The sequence below is a fragment of the Pyrus communis genome, chromosome 11, assembly GCF_041283825.1.
Source record: "Pyrus communis isolate YQ-2024b chromosome 11, ASM4128382v1, whole genome shotgun sequence".
Lineage (NCBI taxonomy): Eukaryota > Viridiplantae > Streptophyta > Magnoliopsida > Rosales > Rosaceae > Pyrus > Pyrus communis.
The window spans coordinates 26,066,154-26,087,051 of record NC_142575.1 but is presented as its reverse complement, the minus strand read 5'-3'; the positions used below and the strand labels follow the sequence as shown (position 1 = coordinate 26,087,051).

Sequence of the window (20,898 nt, the reverse complement as noted above, 5' to 3'; positions counted from 1 at the left end):
ATTTGTGCTTATTTTTGGTCAAATTAGAACTCAAACATTTTTTTTTATTACAATGATATTTGTTTATGCTACAAATTTATTTAAATTAAGAGACGAAAAATTTGTACTAAGTTTCTCAAACTCACCTTCAATTTTAATCTTATAGCTTTAAACACTTCTCAACATATATAATCTTCGTCTTATCATTTGTTTCTTATTCCGACATATGCGTTACTTGTGTAGAGACGAGCCTGTGCTTGCGTGGTTTTGAGGTAGGCGAGATAACTAGGGTTTGTTTCAAATGAGACAATACCTATAGTTGGATAAAGAAGATGAGGTTCAACTTTCATGCTACGTAGACGAGTATTGGATGGTCTGGATTCACAAGATCACAATAAAAATAATAATTCAAACCAATCTGAGTCATCTAATGCTCGTAGCCTGAAATTTAATGCTCCATAGCATGAAAGAATTTTCAAGAAGGTGATGTACAAAGAAAGTTAAATTTTATCAAGTAAAACGAGAGCATTGTGGAAATATCAGAAAAATTATTTTGGGTGTCCAGGGAATGGTAATAGAATAAGTGAATCGTCAGAGGAACATGGTGTGCAGAAACAAAATTTTATTTGACAAACCATATGATATGTACACTGAAAACTCACTTGTTCTATTACCATTTTGTAGACGCCAAAAACAATTTTTCCTAATCTTTCGACAATGCCTTCTTCCCATAGGTTTGAACCTGAAACACATCGGATTAAAGATAAATCTTTTATCTACCAGTGCAATCAACCGCTTGCATCCAAAGACAAAATTTGACGGTAAACAAAACTTTCCTTTATTAAAGAATAAAGAATTTTTCTTAAAGCAAAATCTATTTTCCTTGCTCTTCAAAAGTTATGATGGGCCTTATACATCTAAAAAGCCCATTCCCATGGCCCAGCCCAAAAAATGAAATACTATTCAAATAAAACCTGAACATATCCCCCTTTCTCTCTCCTTATCTACGCTAACTCTCCGTCCCTTTGCTGCGAACTACGAAAATGGCAATGGCGCCGAGCCTCTTTCTCTCATCCAAAGCCCTAATACTAACCCCAAGACCTGCCATTTTCCCTCCTCCTCCCCAACCCTATTTCGCTACGCTCCGATTCAACTCGGAGACTCGGCCTTTGACTCGCTCCGTTCCCTCTAAGCTGCGCGTTCGAGCTGTGAACGACAGTGATTACTCGTCGAGGAGAAGCAGCAGCAATGAGCAGCGAGAGACGATTATGTTACCGGGCTGTGACTATAACCACTGGCTTATAGTCATGGAGTTCCCTAAGGACCCTGCCCCAACTAGGGAGCAAATGATTGAGACCTACCTCAACACTCTCGCTTCTGTTCTTGGAAGGTACTTCTTCACCCTCTAATTATCCTTCAATTTCTATGATTTAAACAGTTTTTGATTGTTTTAATGGAAAATGGGTTCTGGGTTCTGTTTGCTTTGGGGGTAAATTTATATCTGTGGTAAAAAATTTAGTGAAATAGGGACAAGTATAAGGCCTTCTGGATTGTTTTATTTCGACTGGGAGTAGTTGTTGGATTTTCGTGTGCGGAGATAAGTTCAGATTGTGCGTAAATAGAATTTAAGTCCCAAATAACAAGTTGAATGAAGTATGCTTTGTAAATTTGTTCAATAGTTGCAAGGAAATGAAATGTTTATGTAGGTGATTAGGTTCTTAATCTGTTGGTATTAATATAGAACTCGAAAATAATTGTTAAATAATTACTAAGTAATGTAGTGAGGCTTGGAAATTGTAGTATTGGTTCATTACTTAGCATTGAGCAAGAGATTCTCTTTATTTTGGATGTAGTCTTTGTAATTTGTTGTATACTCTAGATAGTTATCTATCTTTTAATTTTGATTTAACTGCTGATACATTTTTATTTACGAAATCAAGTTCGTTCTCGTATTGTAAATCTCATCATCGTAGGCTAAAAGATTGGCGGTTTGGTTGATGATGGTTAAGGCTCCGCTGGATTAGTTAATTTAAGATTGTTTAACTTAACCTGAACCTCTGGGTTTCAGTATGCTGCTAGGTTACGTACTTAGTGAGAGTCGCTTGGTTATTAATCTCACAACCTCCCGTGGTTCTTTATGTTACAGCATGGAAGAAGCGAAGAAGAACATGTATGCTTTTAGCACCACCACCTACACTGGATTCCAATGCACTGTATCTGAAGAAACATCTGAAAAATTCAAAGGTAGGCATCATAGTTGGGTGCATCTTTGTGCGATTTTCTCGTGTAACAGTGAATTTGTAGAGCTAACTTGGTTCATCCTGATGCAGGATTGCCTGGTGTTCTCTGGGTGTTGCCAGATTCATATATAGATGTTAAAAACAAGGATTATGGAGGTATGTTTTGTTGCAACAAAGGGTTTGTTTTACCGCTTACGAATCAGTATAATGATTTCATCTTGGGGGTTATTTATAGGTGATAAATATGTTAATGGAGAGATAATTCCTGGAAACTACCCTGTTTATCAACCAAAGAAACGAAGAGAATCAAAATTTGAGAGCAGAAGATATGAAAGACGAAGAGATGGACCTCCTCCTGAACGAAGAAAACCAAAACAAGAAGCAACTCCATCAGAATCAGGATCTGGATGAGGTAATCAGTATACCAGAATGCCATTTATCCAATCATTTGTTTTGTTCTTTTCAAGTTGTTTTTAACTACAATTTCCATTACTCCACAGTTAATGAACGTGGGACTGCAAAAGCAAATAGTACTTTATGAAACTATTAGTGAAGGTTGTCCAATGGAGGAACTCATCCAGGGGTGCACGTATCTGTGCTTAGATTTTTCTGGTGAAGTCTTCTTGTCGTCTGCTTGGATAAGGAATGGTGTCATATGAGCTTGTTATCAAAGACATCAGTATTTGTGAATTATTCGGTAGGTCCAGGATGACCTTTGTGATATTGTTTTTGCATCAACACTAAGAATTTGAGTTCATCTATATGGTTGGGTTTAGTTGTACGGATGTTTGATTTAATGTTATGATTCTATTTTCTGATCTTGCATTGTCTTTTCTGATTTCGTCGATTTAACTCTTCTGGTTACGAAGCTCATCTCCCTTTATCTTTCCTTATCCTTGCGGGTGTTCTTGTGCATCTGGGCGCTTAGCACCAAATGCTCATACCGCTATCGTATGAGGTGCTTAAACTTGTGTCCATGGTAGTCATGTGTATTGATTCTTCCGTGGCGGGAACTCCACCCCTATCTTCACTTGGTACTTCACATGAGCATGATTTCTTCAACTGAGACTGTCTTTTCTACCTTCTGTGTAGTTCACGTTCATCGAGCTCGTGCTTCTTCAAGATAGCTAGCTAGCATCGAGCAACTGCGAAGAAAACCATTATTCGATCGCGTTGCTACATGTACATTATATTCAAAACTCGATTCTCATTGCGCGCAATATTTGTGTATGCAACTAAAAGCTAATATTTGACCAAAAAGAATGTCACAAGTTAATATCTGCTTGCAGTGGAAAAAGGTGTTAACTTTGACGTGCATGCTCGTGGCTTTTGCCTTATCTTAGAATAGCTAGGGTCTACGGATGCATTGAAGCAATTCGTTCTCTTGGTCACCTGGTGAACAAAGATATATGATCATTCATTTTTTGATTTGATATCAAAGGTTGAGATTAAAACATTAAAAGTACATCTAATTGTATTTTACTTCTAATATCAAATCAAAGGACGTGTGACCATATATTCACTTCTACCGACTCTGATATTGGAAATTGGGTGCAGTAATATACAAACGGAGAAAGCTCAAGCATCGAAATTCGCCAAAAACCAACTTATTGCAAGTGAATAAAAAGGAGGAAAATAAGTTAAAAGGGCAACTACAAAACAATTTTTGTTTAAAATGTTGATTGGTTTGTGAAAAGAAGAAAGATCTTCACCGTGAAAAGACAACGCAGTGAAAGCAAAAGGAACGTATTTCTGATAGGCTAAGATGCCATCAGAAATTCGCAACACAAACGTTCAAACCTGTGATATCTGTGAAGGAGTACGTGATGGTGGATTCCTTGGGTGGACAAAGCTGAGAGGGTCCGGTCCTCCAGGCATGCAAATGATGAAAACTTAAAGGCAAGGCCTGTAGGTCCTACCAACAAACCTCTTTTGAGTCCATGAGTCCGCGGTCGATTTTTGCTAAATTTGAAGTGTCACGTGGGATTACTACTTAATATTATAATCTAGTAATATTCATCTTTACTGATAAGTGAGAAGTTTTAGGTTCAATTATCTTTAAAATTAAATTTGACTTCATTATTATTAGGCTATTATGAGGTTTATACCACTTCCTTATCTCTTGAAGACTTGCTATCCCAGTAAGCAAACATATTTTTTGCCAATTATTAGAAGTTGTCTTTCTCAAATTTTTCCAATTATTAAATAATGAAATACTAAAAAAGAAAGTTGAATGGTGGAAAATAATAAAACACTAAGAGTTGTATTGTCAAGTAAAAAACTTTAGTCTTCAACTGCAACAAACTTGTATTTAAAGAAGTCAAATTCGCGTACTCTCTTGGAAATGTTCTTATTCATAAGTTTAAATTTAATGTAATTTCGGTGTAGGTAAGGAGTGGTACCCCTGGATGTACATCGAAGAATTTAACGACTTCTAATGATGCACACTAAAAAATTTTGCCAAATAAATCAACTAAAGGGAGAAATTCTTTAATGCGGCTGCTATACTGCTTCCACATCCTTGTGAGTGTGTTGCGTATACGTGAGCCGCACAATAGAATTTTTCCACTAGGGCACCATCGAGGCACCGGGACCTAAGGGCTAATTAACAAGCAATCTACAGTTGAAAATCACTCAACATGAAATCTCCATTCCATGAAAAAAGATATAAAAGTTGTTGAAAGGTGAAACTTTATGATGGTTGTGGTGGATGAATTGACCCAGGTAGGGTTACATGGTTGTATTTTTGTCAAACGAAGACAAGTATCCAAGGGGCGTCCAAATGCTTGTTGAGTTGGAAGAGTTGATATATGTTCCTTGCGGACTTACTTCCATCCAATATTCAAGGGAGGAGGAAGAATTGGTCCTAGTCCTTGTAGAGTTGGGGGCTTGCATAATTTTGTCGAGGTACATATTTAGTGAAGTTAATAAACGTTCTATATCGGAGAATTAAGAAATCTTTCATGAGCTTATTATTAAAAAAATTATATTTATCTCTTTAATTCGGTTAATTGATTCTGTGGTGAAACTCCAACTTCTAATGTCTTTGTGACTATTAAATTTCTTTGCATTGCAACACAATTTTAATAGCTTTGACCTCTTGACTACACAAAGGGCGTTCCGGATGAATACTAATTTAACCCATGAGTTCAAAAGGCTAGCTTTAGATTTCCTTAAAAAAAGAGAAGATGATAAACTTTCAACTTTCCTGAATCAATTTGTTCACATGGGGTTGATTTAATAGAATTCCATAAAAGGACTCGTCAACTATATACGATTATCAACCACCACACAGGGTGGTTTAATGATTGAGAATGAATTTTAAGTTTGTATTTTACATAGCATGTTTTGAATTCGACTCCTGATCGACGTTGGTGAATCAAAAGATAGTGGTCAAAAGAAGGATAAAATGTCTTTGTAAGTCTCTTTAGCCTTGAAAGAAAGGATTGTCATAACGAAGCCACCCTCTGTTGATCCTTTAATAAAATAAAAATAAAACTACATATGATTATCAAAGTATTGACATAGCCTATGTTAGTATACAAATAATATTTTGTACTAAATTTATTAAATTATGATAGGAAGACTCGAACTTAAATGCATAAAAAACACACTACTATAATCAACTTGATTAAATCAAGATATACTCTTATATGCCCCTTGTAAAACACAGTTACTCATATTTTGGAGTGACTTAAATGTACAGCACTAAGTAACATAAAAATTGAATGACCAAGAATAAAAATAATATGAAAATTTGTCGATTAAATCTTACATACAAAGATTTAATAGATAATTTTAACAGTATATTTTGCATAAAACTCTTACTACATGTGACATAGGCTTTTAACCCAATCCGATTCATACATCAAGGATCAATAATATAGAAGAAGAAGTGACGCGCATGTCGTGCATGGGACCTGCAAGCAAACACTTGGGCGCAATACTCACACTAAATTTTATTCATTGGCAACACAACAGACGATCACTGACAGGATATTTTCCTAGTGTGGGGCCTGGGGGAGCATTTACCAGGTAACTTTTAATCATTGCCTCGTAGAAATTTTTTGTTCATTGTTCAACGCAGGCTTCTTCTTTCACTGTGCGAGTCTTCAGTGGCAAAATAGACAATATGAAATCTTTATAAAGTAGAATTCTCTATCGTCTTATTCTTATTTACTTTCTTTCATTCCTTTCATACTATATTTTTTATCTTATTGTATCTATAAAAATATTATATAAAATATTGACGTGATTTAATCGTAATCGTTTAAATAGGAAAGAAAAAAAAGAGAAAAGAGATTAGAAGGAGAGGAAATGGGAGAGAAATTTGGAGGGGTTGAAAATCTTCCTCCAAACTTCATATCTCTTTTTTGATCTAATCCACATGTAAAAATTACGATAAATTGTTGAGATTATAAATTCTGCATTAGAAATATAAGGAGTTCCGCTAGTTCTTATATTGTAATTGTTTTTTGATAGAATTTGAATTTTCTTCTTGCAGAAAAAAAAAAAAAAAAAAAAAAAAAAAAAAAAAAAAAAAAAAAAAACTTGAGTGGTAATGTACTGTCGTCCAGCATGTAAAAATCTTGAGTTAAAACATAGTAAGTATTATATAATTCAATTTACAAATGAATTAAAAGTTCAGAAGACACGTGTTATGTTTCAAATGAATGATGTTTATCACATACCACCTAGCGATATTTGGAACACTAGCCACATGACATCAAATGAAATTCCCTATACAAGTGTTATTCTTCTTCCGTAGATCAACACGAATTTAACAGTAAAGGAAAAGTAAAGGGTATGCAGCAAGTTCTGCACTTATTAGTTACCATCCCTTCTCCAGTTGCAGAATTCATGTGAGGGACTTCCTGGATTCTGACTTTTCCACTGCACGGATGGAGCCGTTACTATCTGGTTAATTAATGTACACTCAATTTGTTCTTATGGGATTGTAGGATGTCTGAAATACCCTTACACGCTAATAGTAGAACTCCTTCAATTATTTTTGGATGGAAATATGTACACGGTATTATAACTTTGATTATGTACACGGTCTAAGTTTGATTAATATACCTGCGCTTAAATTCGGAAGTCTCTGTTCAATGAGTTTCTTCGTGTACTCTCTCTGCCACCTTACAGTTTTTTTCGGGAATTACCATGCCAACATTATAAAACGTTGTGCAAAAATATGAGGTAGCAGAGAGTCCCACATTTGAAAGAGCCCCAACAACATTTCGGTAAAACAGCCAAATGTAGAAAGAGAAATACTACAAGGACTCTCTCAAAAGTGGAAGTGGGCTCTCTATCACCTGATTTTTTGCATAATATTTTATGATGTTGGCATGAAAATTGGCTTTATATGGACTCTCTGCAAACGCAAATGGACTCTAATGTCAAAATACTGTCACTTTGGAGAAATTTTTCAATGTGCGAGGAGCACAGTCTGGTACATTAAGTGTCATAATACAAGTGACTTGAATTTTTTTTTTCTTCAACCAATTGTGTTATGACACTTCGTCTACTGGACCGTGTTTCAGACATATTAAAAAATCTCTTGTTACCTTGAGTTACTTGTTAATTAATTGAGAAAATTGGAGTATTAATTTCTAAATTTTGATCTAATTAGAGTTTTATTTATTGAATTAAGTACTTGTCACGATATGTATTAACAATCCTTTTGTATAATATTATTAGAACTTTTGTCCAAAATAAAAAAATTTAAGGGACAAAAATTATAAAAGTGTGACAAATATAAAGATCGAAACTCCAATTAAGTCATAATCTAAAGACTAAGGCTCTAATTTTTTTAATTAATAGTTAATGAAATAATATATAGTCATACTGTGTTGTCAATTTTTATGACGAAATGGCCAGCAGGAGGTCCGTTGGCTGAGCTGTTTGGACCACCTACACACCTTTTATGGTACATTTTCTTGTATTTAAACGATACTTAGCAAATTTAATAAGAACAATAATGCTCATACATGATTATTAGGTCATGAAGACTGTACAGACCGCCACATTTGTCTTTTATTTTGGCACTTTTTAGTTTTTAGTTGGATTTTATAAAGAAAAAATAGTTAAGTACGAATCATTTGGTTCAAAATGATAGCATTCCTAAAGTTTTACTATACGATGTGAAATTAGGTATTTCGTGAAGTTAACTTTGTTATGGGTGTAGTTACAAATCTAGGTATCACTCGTTATATAGTCTCTTTAATCTTGAGAGCACTGCTACCCCCCTCTTTCCGTTGTAATTTCTTTTATAACTTTGTTCCACTATATTAGATTCTGTTTGTAACTTGAAAATACTTTGTTCTTTAATTTTTTTCGCCAACAAAACAAAAAGATCATATTTCGAACAACATAACTAGATGGCGATATATCAACCAAAGTAAATTAACAAGAGCAGACCCATTCAATGGCAAGGGCGGACAACTCCCCACTCGGCCTTGAAAAAAAATCCCGTTATTGGTGTTGGATTTTTGTCACCCAACTGCTGGGCAAGGCAGGTTGCTACGCGGCTATAAATCTCATCTTTGACTTGAAATCAACAATCATTTTTGTCTTTTTATCCTTTATATTTCAAACTCAGTTCACCAATATTATTCGAATTCACTCGAATTTCTCCATCTTAACTTTCTTCCTCAATCATTCAGACGACACCATTGCTTAAGACTCGCTTGTCAACAAAGAAAAATGAAGGCAAGAACTTCATAACAAGTTTCAAAGATGTACCTAAGTTAAGTTGCTCCTACAAAAGCTTACAGATAATTAAACATTAATTAAGGTTGAAGTAAAAAACTACAACTAAGACTGAGATAGAATACATGATTAGTAGGTGACAAGAAAATGTAATATAATATATTATGGTGTAGAATGTAGACATACTAGATACAACTTTAAGAAACAATTTAGTACAAAGAGCAAGCAAGACAGCGAATGGTTAAGCTAACTCCATAATTAGGTGCTACAGTACAAGATAATTAATCTCATTGCCCCCGCCCCCACCTCCACCTCAAAACAATCACCAATCTAGGGCAAAATAGTAAATTCAGACACCAGTCCTCCTTTAATAAACAGTCTTTCGACTTTCCAACTCTCCCAAATACATATCATCGTCCCTTAAAATCCACACACACACACACACTCTCTCTCTCTCTTTAGGCATTTTCCATCCAAACCATCACCATGCCCCTGTTTAACACCCGGTTCTCCTTCTTCTTCCTCACAGTCTTTCCATGGACCTTTCTCCTCTTTCTCTCTCTACCCTTCTCTCTCTCCTCCACCAACATCCATGAACTCCTTATCTCCCAGGGGCTTCCACCTGGCCTCCTCCCAAAGGAGGTCAAGTCCTACACTCTCTCAGACAACGGGGAGCTCCAGGTCTTCCTTGATGCCCCATGCCTCACAAAATATGAGAACAGGGTTTTCTTTGAGAGTGTTCTGAGGGCAAATCTCAGCTATGGAAGCCTCATTGGGGTCAAGGGTTTGTCTCAGGAGGAGCTCTTTCTTTGGCTGCCGGTCAAAGACATCATTGTTGATGATCCAAGATCAGGTCTCATTCTCTTTGACATTGGGGTTGCTCACAAACAGCTTTCTCTATCACTCTTTGAAGATCCCCCTGACTGTAAACCATCAGGTAATCAATTCACGGAAAATGATTTTCACACAACCCTACTTATTTTTGTATTGATTCTCCTTTTATTTATTCAATCAAACAACGGATATATACAAAAGTTTCTGGGGTGAAGAGTAGGGTGTGTAGAAATTACTGATCTTAATTCATTTCTAATTTTTTTTTTCATTTAATTATGTTTTTTAAGTTCTGTTTGTGCAGTTAATCTGTAACATGTGTTGCAGTTTCTATTGATGTTGGTTTCTGGGTTCTTTTTTTTTTTTTTAGGATTTTAATCTGTCATGTCTCATTTCTGATGATAAATATTGTGCATGTTAGTGTTTCATATGTTGGAAAGACTTGTTTTTTTATTTGTTGTTCTTTGTTTGTTTTATTCCTTAAAAGAGATATTTTTTTCTTTGCCCTTATTTTCTGTTCCTACACATGATGTATCAAAATTTCCCTATAAACAATTAAAAAATGATAATATTGGTAGAAATTTCCTGTATAAAAACAAAAGAAACAAACTTTTGTTGTTGGTTGATCTTTTGAGGGAATTGATTAGGCTTCTAGCTAGCTAGCTAGCATTTCATATTATAAGTGTGCTAATTAATATAAACACACACAACCGATAGTCTAAAATACTAAGATTTATAGATATTTTTAAGTGACCGCTTAGTATTAAGGTTCAATAGTATTTTTTTATTTCAGATTTAATTTTTGTTAAAGGTAAACTTGAATTACATTATTACTAGTTCTATTGTGAGGTTACACTCACCATTTCCCCTTTAATGTAAATAATATTTTTAATTCAAAAGAAAAAAAAAGGAAGACATTTTTAAGCAAGTATATACAACATAAATACTATCACGATCTACTAACCAAACTCACGTCTGCGATAAATATTACATACTTTTAAAGTTTGCGTGTAAAATGGTGGTCTTGATTCTTGAGCGCCTAACAATTTTCATGTGACTGTTTGCAGGTGTGCTGAAGAATCATGTGAGGAAGGAGAAAGGCTTTTGGGGTCTCAGATAGGGAGAGTGGAGATGCCAACTTGTTTCCAACTATGTCGTCTTCTACTTCTATGTTAATGCAATTTAATATTTTAATTAGCACTAAGTGTAACTAGGTCCAGGTTAATTGGCTTGATATTATTAGGGGGTTTTGAGGAAGGAGATTGTAAAGATGTGAACTCCTTGAATCAGATTAACGGTTCTCATTAATCTTCTAACTTTTTTGTTTGGAGAAATACGGTGACCAAGTTTTTTTTTTAAAAAGTGGGATAAACATCACAATAGTCTAGTAATGATGTAGTTCAAATAGTTTTTTGCGAGAATTGATTCTAATATATCTCACTTACAAGTGAAGAAGGATATTATTACACCGTAGTATTAAGTGAGGGTAGCCCAAGTTTTTAAATTATGTGATGTATTACCAATAGAAAATAACTACGTCACCGAATCAACAATAATTATGTCATATGGTTTATAAAATATAATTTAAATAGGCTTGTTATCTAATTCGTCGAATGAGGATCCTCTTTATAAGGATTCTAGAAATTCTCAAATCATGTCCGTTAATTGTAAATCGTGCGGTTAGTTTTCATCAGATACAATTCATATTTAATTTTAAATAAAAGTATTTAAAATAATTTATAACCGTACGATGTATTATAAACGAATACAATTAAGGATTCCCGGAATCCTAATAAAAAGGATCCGGAGAGGATCCTCATTCTAATTCGTATAATCTGTTTGATTAAGCGAAGCAAAAGATCAAATTCATTTATTCCCTTCGGCTAAATTATATTATATTTTCATGTTTGACTTGGCAAGGAAAGAATTTTTGTTTTTTAAAGGGAATTATTATTAGCACTTTAAAAATTTTATTTTACACTCTACACTTTCTATATTTAGAAAGAAAAATATACTTATAAAGTGTGTAGAATAAAATTTTTAAAGTGCCAATAACACTTCTCTTTATAAATACTATTTCTATTAAACTATTCTCTGCGCCGAATCTGCCGACTCTTCATCTGCTTGGTAGTAAGTGAGCCACTTAGAAACTGTCAATCTACATCCTACTCCTGGTTCAAAATTATAGAGGCTAATTATACTCTTCTGATTGTTTTGCTTTTTTGTTTTTATTAAAGACAGAGTTGATGGTAGACAGATTATTTATCTGAATTTTATTTTGCAAACCGTATAATATGATGGTTGATAATTGAATTTCTTCTTTAAATTATAAAAAAAATAATTTAATCATCAACCGTCTTATCATGGGTCAATAAAATATAGTTTAAGTTGATAGTATTGTTAATATCATCTTTTTTGTGTAATACTAGGAAGACCATCAATTTAAATCATATGACGTAGTTGTTAATTATTGAATTCTTAAGTATTGAATAACGTGTTTATTTACTATTGGTAATATATCACATAATTTACAAATGTGTCTACAAAGTTGTTCTACCTAGCATTACTCTCTTCCTAATGTTAAATCTTAACTATTTATTAACACCTATTTCTCCACATCACGTGGTGAAATGACAATTTGATCTTTTATCACAAAATAAAATATTAGGCAGTAATGTATATAAATCAAATTTTACTATTTTTAATCCTCACTTATATGTCATCATAGTATCACTAATTAAAAATAGTAATAAAAAAAAAACCCCCACACACACTCTCTCTCTCATTTCTCTCAAACTATTTTTTTTTTCCGGAATTGTTATTGACATTCAAAAATCTCATTTTGCATTTCAAGTTTTCTATAATTAGAAGGAAAAACACATTTGCTAAGAGAGTGGAATGAAAATTTTGGAATGATAATAACAATTTTTTTTTTCTTTTTAAAATTTTTATATTTACACACACAATTTCATCTAGTAGTAGCTTGCAAATGGCCCTCTACTACAATGATGAAGATAAGTATTGCCCTTACACTACGGCGTGAATTCAAACTCCGTTAACTTCTTAATCTAACATCTAATCTAGTAATAGCTTTAAGGAAATTAATATTTGGGTACTCAACGAACTATCCAATTTGTTGACAATCTCATGAGGCCGCTAAAACTTTAACACCTATAATATCAAACTATATCTTGCTAACCAAACATCCACCACTATTTTTGAACCTATAACCAAACACCATGTTTCTTCTTCCTTCCCTTCCAAACTGCCATGACATATCCTACCGTGGTTCTTCGTCTACCCCACCAACCCATGCCCATCTCCTCTTTTAATCTGACGCTTTAGAGCATTTTTAATGGAGATTTCAAAGATACATATACATATATATTTAATGGCTGACGTGGTAATATCAAATTTTTTCTTTCTCCAACTCATATATATATATATATATATATATATATATATATATTATAAATGATATTTATAGGATCTATTTTTAAAAAGAAATCAATTAAATTAAATTTTCAAGATTTATGATTGGTGCATTAATAGGACCATACAATTAAATAATTAAAAAAAATTAATTGACAACACCTTTTCTCATATTTCAAAATTGATCACAACAAAAAATTCATATGTCAATCTACATAAGATTGACATATCAGTTGGAGCTTATTTCTACTTTTAAATTTGATTGCATGATATTTCACTTAAGATTTGTGTTTGGATCCAAATTTACACCATCGATGTCACATCCCCACCTGGGTAGGACCACTTCCCGGGCTCGACTCCTCCGTAGCACGATATTGTCCGCTTTGGGCCCCGACCACGCCCTCACGGTTTTATTTTTGGGAACTCACACGAGAACTTCCCGATGGGTCACCCATCCTGGGAATGCTCTTGCGCGCTACTCGCTTAACTTCGGAGTTCCCATGGAACCCAAAGCCAATGAGCTCCCAAAAGGCCTCATGCTAGGTAGAGATGAGAATATACATATAAGGATCACTCCCCTGGGCGATGTGGGATGTCACAATCCACCCCCTTTAGGGGCCCGACGTCCACGTCGGCACACCACGGTCAGGGTTAGGCTCTAATACCAAATTGTCACATCCCTGCCCTGGCGGGACCACTTCCCAGGCCCGATTCCACCGTAGCACGATATTGTCCGTTTTGGGACCCAGCACACCCTCACGGTTTTGTTTCTAGGAACTCACACGAGAACTTCCCGATGGGTCACCCATCCTGGGAATGCTCTCGCGCGCTACTCACTTAACTTCGGAGTTCCCATGGAACCTGAAGCCAGTGAGCTCCCAAAAGGCCTCATGCTAGGTAGGGATGAAAATATACATATAAGGATCACTACCTTGGGCGATGTGGGATGTCACAATCGGCCCGTGCAATCAAGGCCGTTAAGTGAGCATAGCTCTTAATAGTCGGAAGAAAAATGAAGATAATTTTGTTATTATTGAAGGATAATATTATGGTTTTTATCAAAATAATTATCATTTAATATGATTGTTTGAACCCAAATTTATATTTTTAACCCAAGCAATCAAGACCGTCAGATGATTATGAAGAATTCTAGACGTTGGAATGTTATCAACTTTGTACCCAAAGTGCAGATCGAAATCAATGACTTTTCTTCTTCCACGGGTCTGTTCGGGATTCTCGTATTGGAATTTTTAATTATATTGGGAGATTATCTTCCAATAATTCAAGCACGGAGGAGTTCAACCAGCATGGAAGAATCATAGCCACCGAGTATGTGGCAGGATGCCAAGTATTTTAATTAAAAGGGATTAATGAAGTTGCATGCAATATCATATCCAGGAAAAGGTAGGATTGCATACAAGATGAGGAGATAAAGTAGGATTGTATCAGGTGGCTACAAAGGGACACGTGGATTTTGAACGATGGTGACGTGATTAGGATTGAATCTTTGAAAAGGATTGTATTGGAAGGTTAGGATGGCAAAGATGGGATCAAGCTTTGATTGATGTGATAAGGCATGGACTTATGTGCATATAAGATAAAGTTTTCAGAGCTTCATTTATTATTGTGATTATGCATGGGATAAGTGCGTGGTCAGCATCACCAATAAAGACTCTGAGTCACAGTGCAATTGGGATTGGTTTTCACGACTTAGGCATGCAGGTCTCTATAAGATGATTAAAAGCTCACTTCAATTCAATACACAAATTGCCATGCGCAAACCTCTCAAACATCTTAAGATTTTTTATTTTCTTTTTCCGCCAACACACCTTCAGTTTGGATAAATAGCACTATGAAGGCAACCGGCGAACATCTTCAGTTTGGATAAACAACATTGTTGCCGTAGAATCAGCAGTTTGGATAAACAGCACTGCGTCGAGGGCGACTGGTTACCTATCCAAGTCTCGGTCGAGAAGGGTTTCCAAATCCTTATTGGCAGAGGTCATCTTATTAGCCTTCTCGGTGAAGTAAGGTGTTACAAGTTACTACATTCGACACATTGAACGTCGAGTAATTTTATGATTGGATACTCACAAGTGAGTTTCAGAGTTCGGCATTCTGACGGTCAAACCACATTTAACATCAAGACGTACATCTCTTTTGAGTACCTGTGTCTGTATAGTTTGGAGCTGATTTAACGTGCTTATACTCTTACGAATATAATCACCGTGACCGAACCCGGCGGCAAAGATTCGTGAACTTCGCAGAACTAGCAGCCTTGTCTTCAGGCTCGAGAACCCGAAGTTCGAGACGTGTTCCTTCCTCGATCGCAGTTGCAAGATCAAGAAGTCAGTAGTGCGTTCAACGTAACATCAACAAATTATACTCTTTGGCCGAGCTCGGCCAAGCTCGGCCGACGAGTTGGCACGCCCCGCATCAACCGAAGGATGTAGTTAGCTCATTAGTTACTTGGCCTGCACGGCACGTAGGCTTTGTAGTTTTTAGGGTCAACAATTTGACATCTTTTTTGGAGATGGTCTTACTTGTCACTAATAACTCATTCATCAACATATTCAGCAACATACATTCCTGTTCAATTTTGATCTAAAACAAAAAATCCAATTCATAAACTCGTTTTCTATGATTTTAGTTTTCGATTTTGGTTTGGGGTTGGGTTCTTGGTGCTGGTTTAGCTTTGTTTCAAGTGAAATACCATAGCAACAAAAGTTGTGGTGATGCCTCTAGCTTCTTACTACGTATGGCAGAAAACACCAGTTTCACTTTCGATAGAGTGAAAGCAGAATGTTGGGGATTTGTGTCTGTCCATTACATAAATCTCAAAATTAAAACTTATCTAATGATGATACATGTGGTGAGCAAAAATATTCCCGACAAGTTATATATTTTGTGAGTTAAAGAAAGACATGTGTTGTTTTCTTGTTGTGCCACATAACAAGGTTAATTTATTGGGTACTGACCGGTCAGTACTCAAGTATTGTTATTAAAAAAATGATAATGGTTTTGAAATTTAAACTTGAAGGCGTGCATGTTTGCTAGGTAGACCAAACCTCAAAATTTAAAATTGAATATGGAAGGTAAAGTATACTATTTTAGCCAACTTGACAAGGTCTGCGACAAGAGTTTTGAATTTGTTTTTTTTTTTTTTTTTTTTTTAGAAAAGCTAAATTCATTACCAACGAAGCAATATTATAGAAAAGGAGGTCCAAATGCTAAAAAAAAAGCACAAAATAGAGGAATGACCCAAATGCAAAAGTAAGCACAAAACATAAGAATGGACCCTCTATACAAACAAAAGTTAGAGCCCAATACAGAAATTGGAGCCCGCAGCAGAAAAAGCCGAAACACAAAGAAGCCCCATCAACTTCTGCTATCTCTCTAGTACTGTCGTCGCCAAAAGCTTGAACACCAAAGGGGGGATTGAAGCCTGGACAGGAGATCTGGAGAGAATGGCGTTGTAGCATCTTCCCAGGACCAGCAACCAACGTCATCATCAAGCGATCAAAGGATGGGTCAAATGTGACCCATGAACTACACAACTCACCACCGCAGACGTGAAATCCACAAATATGGTAAGGTGAGATAGGGGCACCAGCATCAAACGAATACAAGAAGACATCAAAAGCAGTAGGCCCAAAAGAACAAACATCCGATAGAACCTTAATCCCCATAAAATACAAGCCACATGTCTCTGGCTAGCAACTACCGAAATAGTTTTAGTTTGGAGTGTTTCATTGGCAATGGATTCTTTGGGATGGGCCTCATTTTCCTAGTTGTTTTAGCTCATGTAAGTTTATTTTGATTTAAAACGTTGGTGTTTTGATTTTTTGGGAGATAAAATCAAATCCTTTTCAACACAGGCAAATCCCAGTGCGGGTAAATGAGTAGCAATTCAAAGAAAAGCACAATGGGCAATCGGGATAGGCCTCAATGGTGATGGCCTCGAACCGTTGAATTCGAAATGGAGAAGTTTAAAATACGTATAAATTTTATGATCTAAGAGGTCACTCAACGTTCGATCTTAATCTACAAATGAGTGGTAATTTAACTTCTTCTTTTTTATTGTACTTTCTCCTCCACCGTTGAATTAAAATCGACTAACCATAATTTCTTTGAACCATGTGAGTAGGACGCTGCATTTTGAATACCAATATATATATATAGAAAATGAATGAAAATCGGAATGAAAAAAACTTAATGTTCATACTTCTATGTAAAAACCTTTTATACAGAAAACCCTAAAGAGAGCTTAAACTTATAGATAAATCTCTCCAATAAACTTGAATGTAAAATGATCTAAATTTTGAATCTTGCACACTTAAATGAATAATGATAATGCTAAATTAGAGAAATCAAGATAATTCTATTTAAACCTCTTTCTTGCATGTCACACAATAAATCTTACCTATTTTATATCTAATTAAAAGAAGTTAAATAAAAATTCTAACTAAGAAAAAATAATTTATCTACAAAATTTTCTGCCATGCACCAAATCGTTGTGTCACTAGTGTACACCAGAGTTTTAGACAGTTGAATTTCTTGAACTTTTTGACCAAATAAAAACATTACCTTTAATATTGAATGCATACCGTACATCAAAACATGATAGAATTTTACTTTCTTTCTTTTCTCATTTGACTATTCGCGTAATTACGACCTCTGTTTTTTAATTTCTAGTTCTTGTTCTAAATTATTTTTAAAATTAAACATAAAACCTTAAAAAGTTGGATAAATTGAAAATATCGGGTTTTAAATAAATAAATAAATAAGTGTTATTGGCATTTCAAAAATCTCATTCTACACTCTTCACAAGTGTATTTTTCTTTCTAAATATAGAAAGCTTGAAGTGTAGAATGAGAATTTTGAAGTACCAATAACAATTCCTATAAAAAAATCGAAGATATTTTAAAAGAACAGCAACCAAAAACAAGTGAACGAAAATAAGAGTAGTGCTATTCATACCATGTTTTTGTACCACATTTTCATACCTCCTTAGATGACATTTGATGTGAACAGTTACATCATTTGAATTAATCATATTTTTTAAATTTAGTTCATTATTTAATAAACTAATAATTAAGAAAAACTAGTTAATTAAATGATGTTTGTAGTATACGAGAAGTTCTTTCTTCTTCATTTCATTGGGTTTTATAAATTTTTCAAATGATGTGGATGTCCACATTAGATGCCACATAAGGTGGTATAAAAACATAATATAAATAGCATTATTCTGAAATATTAATAATCCATGTGGCAACCCAACAGCGATTATTAAAGATGACAGTGCCTGTGTCGAGGTAATACGGAAATTCCCTCGCAGATTACGTTTCCACTCAATTTCTCACAAAAAAGGAAAATAAATAAATAATCCTTTTCTTTCTCTCTCTCTCTCTCTCTCTCTCTCTCTCTCTCTCTCTCCACACACTCTCTCCCCTCCACAAATTCGTATAAATCCGATTATCCTCCGACAAACATCAATCGGCGAGAGAGTAAGAAAGCGCGAGAGGTTTCAAGGTTTGTACTTTCTAGGGTTTTACCACTCTCACAGCCGTAAAAAATTATGGGAGGTGGCGGAGTCGTGAGGTCGGTAGCAAAGGTCGCCGGGATCGGCGGCGTTGTCCACGGTGGCATGCTCCGCGGCGCGCCGGGCGTTTCTTCGCCGACTGGCCATTCGGTCCGCAAGGCCTCAATTCCCGTGGCGGCGACCCTCACGGCTCAGAATAACGGCGGAGCTGAAGTGGCGGCGATCGAGAAGCTTGCGTGGGACGCTGGCGACGAATTTGTCGACTGGCAGGTGGTCGGCGCCGGAGAAGATGATCTGGTGATGTCGGGTGGCGAGCCGATGCCGAGGGTTGTCTTCGACGCTGCGCCGAGCTTCAAGGAGGCCAAAGAGGCCACCGCTGAATTGAAAGACGCCCTCGATAAGTATAATTTCTCCACAAATGAAAATGATAAATTAATTTAATTGTGTTATTTATTGTTTATATTTTCCAATGAATTTCCATTCTATTTTGTGTAGCTTGTGTTATGCTCTGTTTGGTTAACGAGAAAATAAGAGAGAAAATTGCAAAATTATGAAAATTTACTTTTCCGCAATTATTGGAAATTTACATTTCTTGTGGAATTGCTTTATTTGAATTACAAATTGCAAAATAGAAAGAGAATGTTTGAGATTGTTCTTTTCTAGTTTTTGGGAATTTTTCATTTGGGATAAATGAAATTATTGAAATGTTGAAGCCGATTTTGTTGTTATATATGAATGGGTGAAGAAATTATGTACTTTATTTTGGTCAAATGTGGAAGAAATTAATTACGGGAATGGTTTCGGTGCGAAGAAAATAGATTTGTTGAGTTTATTGGTTTTTGAATGGAATTAACAATTTCTGATTATCCACATGACGTGGATTGATCCGTAGATGTCTTTGTTGAACATTTGCTTGTATTTGTGATTCCATATTTTGGGAGGTCCAAAGTTTTCCCCTTGTATAAGCGTGATCGGTTGGACTGTTACGAGGCACCTATTGATCTATATGTATAATCTATAGACTAACGTTTGTTCTATCACGCGTACTGTACATGAACTTTTAGGGTATATCTTTCTTCACCCAAATCTACTGATTTTGGGGAAGTGTCTGCTGCTGATAATGTGGCTGGACTGTCTCTGATCACAAACCCTGAACCTGAGGAGATGGAATCCCTACTTCTTACTAGGACTTCGGTGCCGAAACATGCTCTTCATGCATTTGAAATGCTGAGTCGAAGTTCTGAAGCTCAGGTAATTGATTTCAACCATTGCCCGTTCCGGGATCCAGTTTCTTTGAACATGAAATCTGGCATGTGACTTTTCTTCTTAAAATGTAAAGATGGATGGCTTTGTATAATTTGTTAGCGGACTTAATTGATTTTCTTGGTTTCATGCCCCCAGAATGTTGTTGCTTCAATTGCAAGTGACCCGAATATCTGGAATGCTATGATGGAAAATTCTGCGGTCAAGCAATTTATGGCCAACAAGAACTATAATCGTTACATGGAAGAATATGCGGCAGATACCTATCCAGTTTCACACAAGAAGCTTGAAGACGAATCAGAGAAATCTGACTGCTTGGAAGATATGCCCGGTGGTTTTGTGCAGAAAATCAAGCTGACGGTGGAGAAGTGGGTCAGTGATTTGTCGTCATTCATCCAGAACATTTTCGAACCCCCTGCAGCTGAGACTGAAGCAGATGGAGGGAATACAAAGTCAGTTGTAGCATCTGCATTCATGGGACTAGCAATTATGGTTGTTATGGTGGTCTTGCTGAAGCGTGCCTAGTTAATTCTAGGTGAATCTGCCGAAAAACCAATCCCAAATGTGTTTATCTCTGCCTAATGAGTGTTGTGGAATAAATAAAAGCAAATTTGATGCCGAAAGTATTGCCATCAGATGAGCAAGCTGCGTGCGTATTTCTTTGGCGTAGGTAATCTTTTTCTTTTTCTGTTGGTAAATGCTTAACAGATCGTTTAATCAAATAGAGAAGCTAGTTAGATAGCATGTACAGCTTATGCAGCTTCTATGGTTAACTTTCTGGGAATGTTTTGTTGTCAGGTTTTCGTTGTGATTTATGCATTTAGAATGCTTGATCTTGACTAGTTTGGCGTCTTAGGTTGGCTGACGCTATTGGCGGCTAGCCACAGCCTTGATTAATCC

At 35.6% G+C, this 20,898-nt stretch overlaps 3 protein-coding genes across 3 annotated transcripts; all 3 read left to right on the top strand.

Annotated features, from left to right (window-relative positions):
• Window positions 1-973: 973 nt before the first annotated feature.
• On the top strand, window positions 974-3,037 carry LOC137742492 (multiple organellar RNA editing factor 9, chloroplastic). Its single transcript, XM_068482374.2, has 5 exons — window positions 974-1,369; window positions 2,126-2,223; window positions 2,310-2,375; window positions 2,455-2,631; window positions 2,720-3,037. Exons 1-4 carry the CDS (start codon window positions 1,023-1,025, stop codon window positions 2,628-2,630), a joined length of 687 nt encoding a protein of 228 aa, XP_068338475.2. The 5' UTR covers window positions 974-1,022; the 3' UTR covers window position 2,631; window positions 2,720-3,037.
• A 6,295-nt stretch (window positions 3,038-9,332) lies between these two features.
• LOC137743501 (uncharacterized) lies at window positions 9,333-11,069 on the top strand. The gene is made up of 2 exons (XM_068483404.2): window positions 9,333-9,867; window positions 10,829-11,069. Exons 1-2 carry the CDS (start codon window positions 9,417-9,419, stop codon window positions 10,879-10,881), a joined length of 504 nt encoding a protein of 167 aa, XP_068339505.2. The 5' UTR covers window positions 9,333-9,416; the 3' UTR covers window positions 10,882-11,069.
• Window positions 11,070-18,510: 7,441 nt separating this feature from the next.
• On the top strand, window positions 18,511-20,621 carry LOC137742259 (uncharacterized). The gene is made up of 3 exons (XM_068482077.2): window positions 18,511-19,136; window positions 19,800-19,986; window positions 20,137-20,621. Exons 1-3 carry the CDS (start codon window positions 18,772-18,774, stop codon window positions 20,521-20,523), a joined length of 939 nt encoding a protein of 312 aa, XP_068338178.2. The 5' UTR covers window positions 18,511-18,771; the 3' UTR covers window positions 20,524-20,621.
• Window positions 20,622-20,898: the final 277 nt, after the last annotated feature.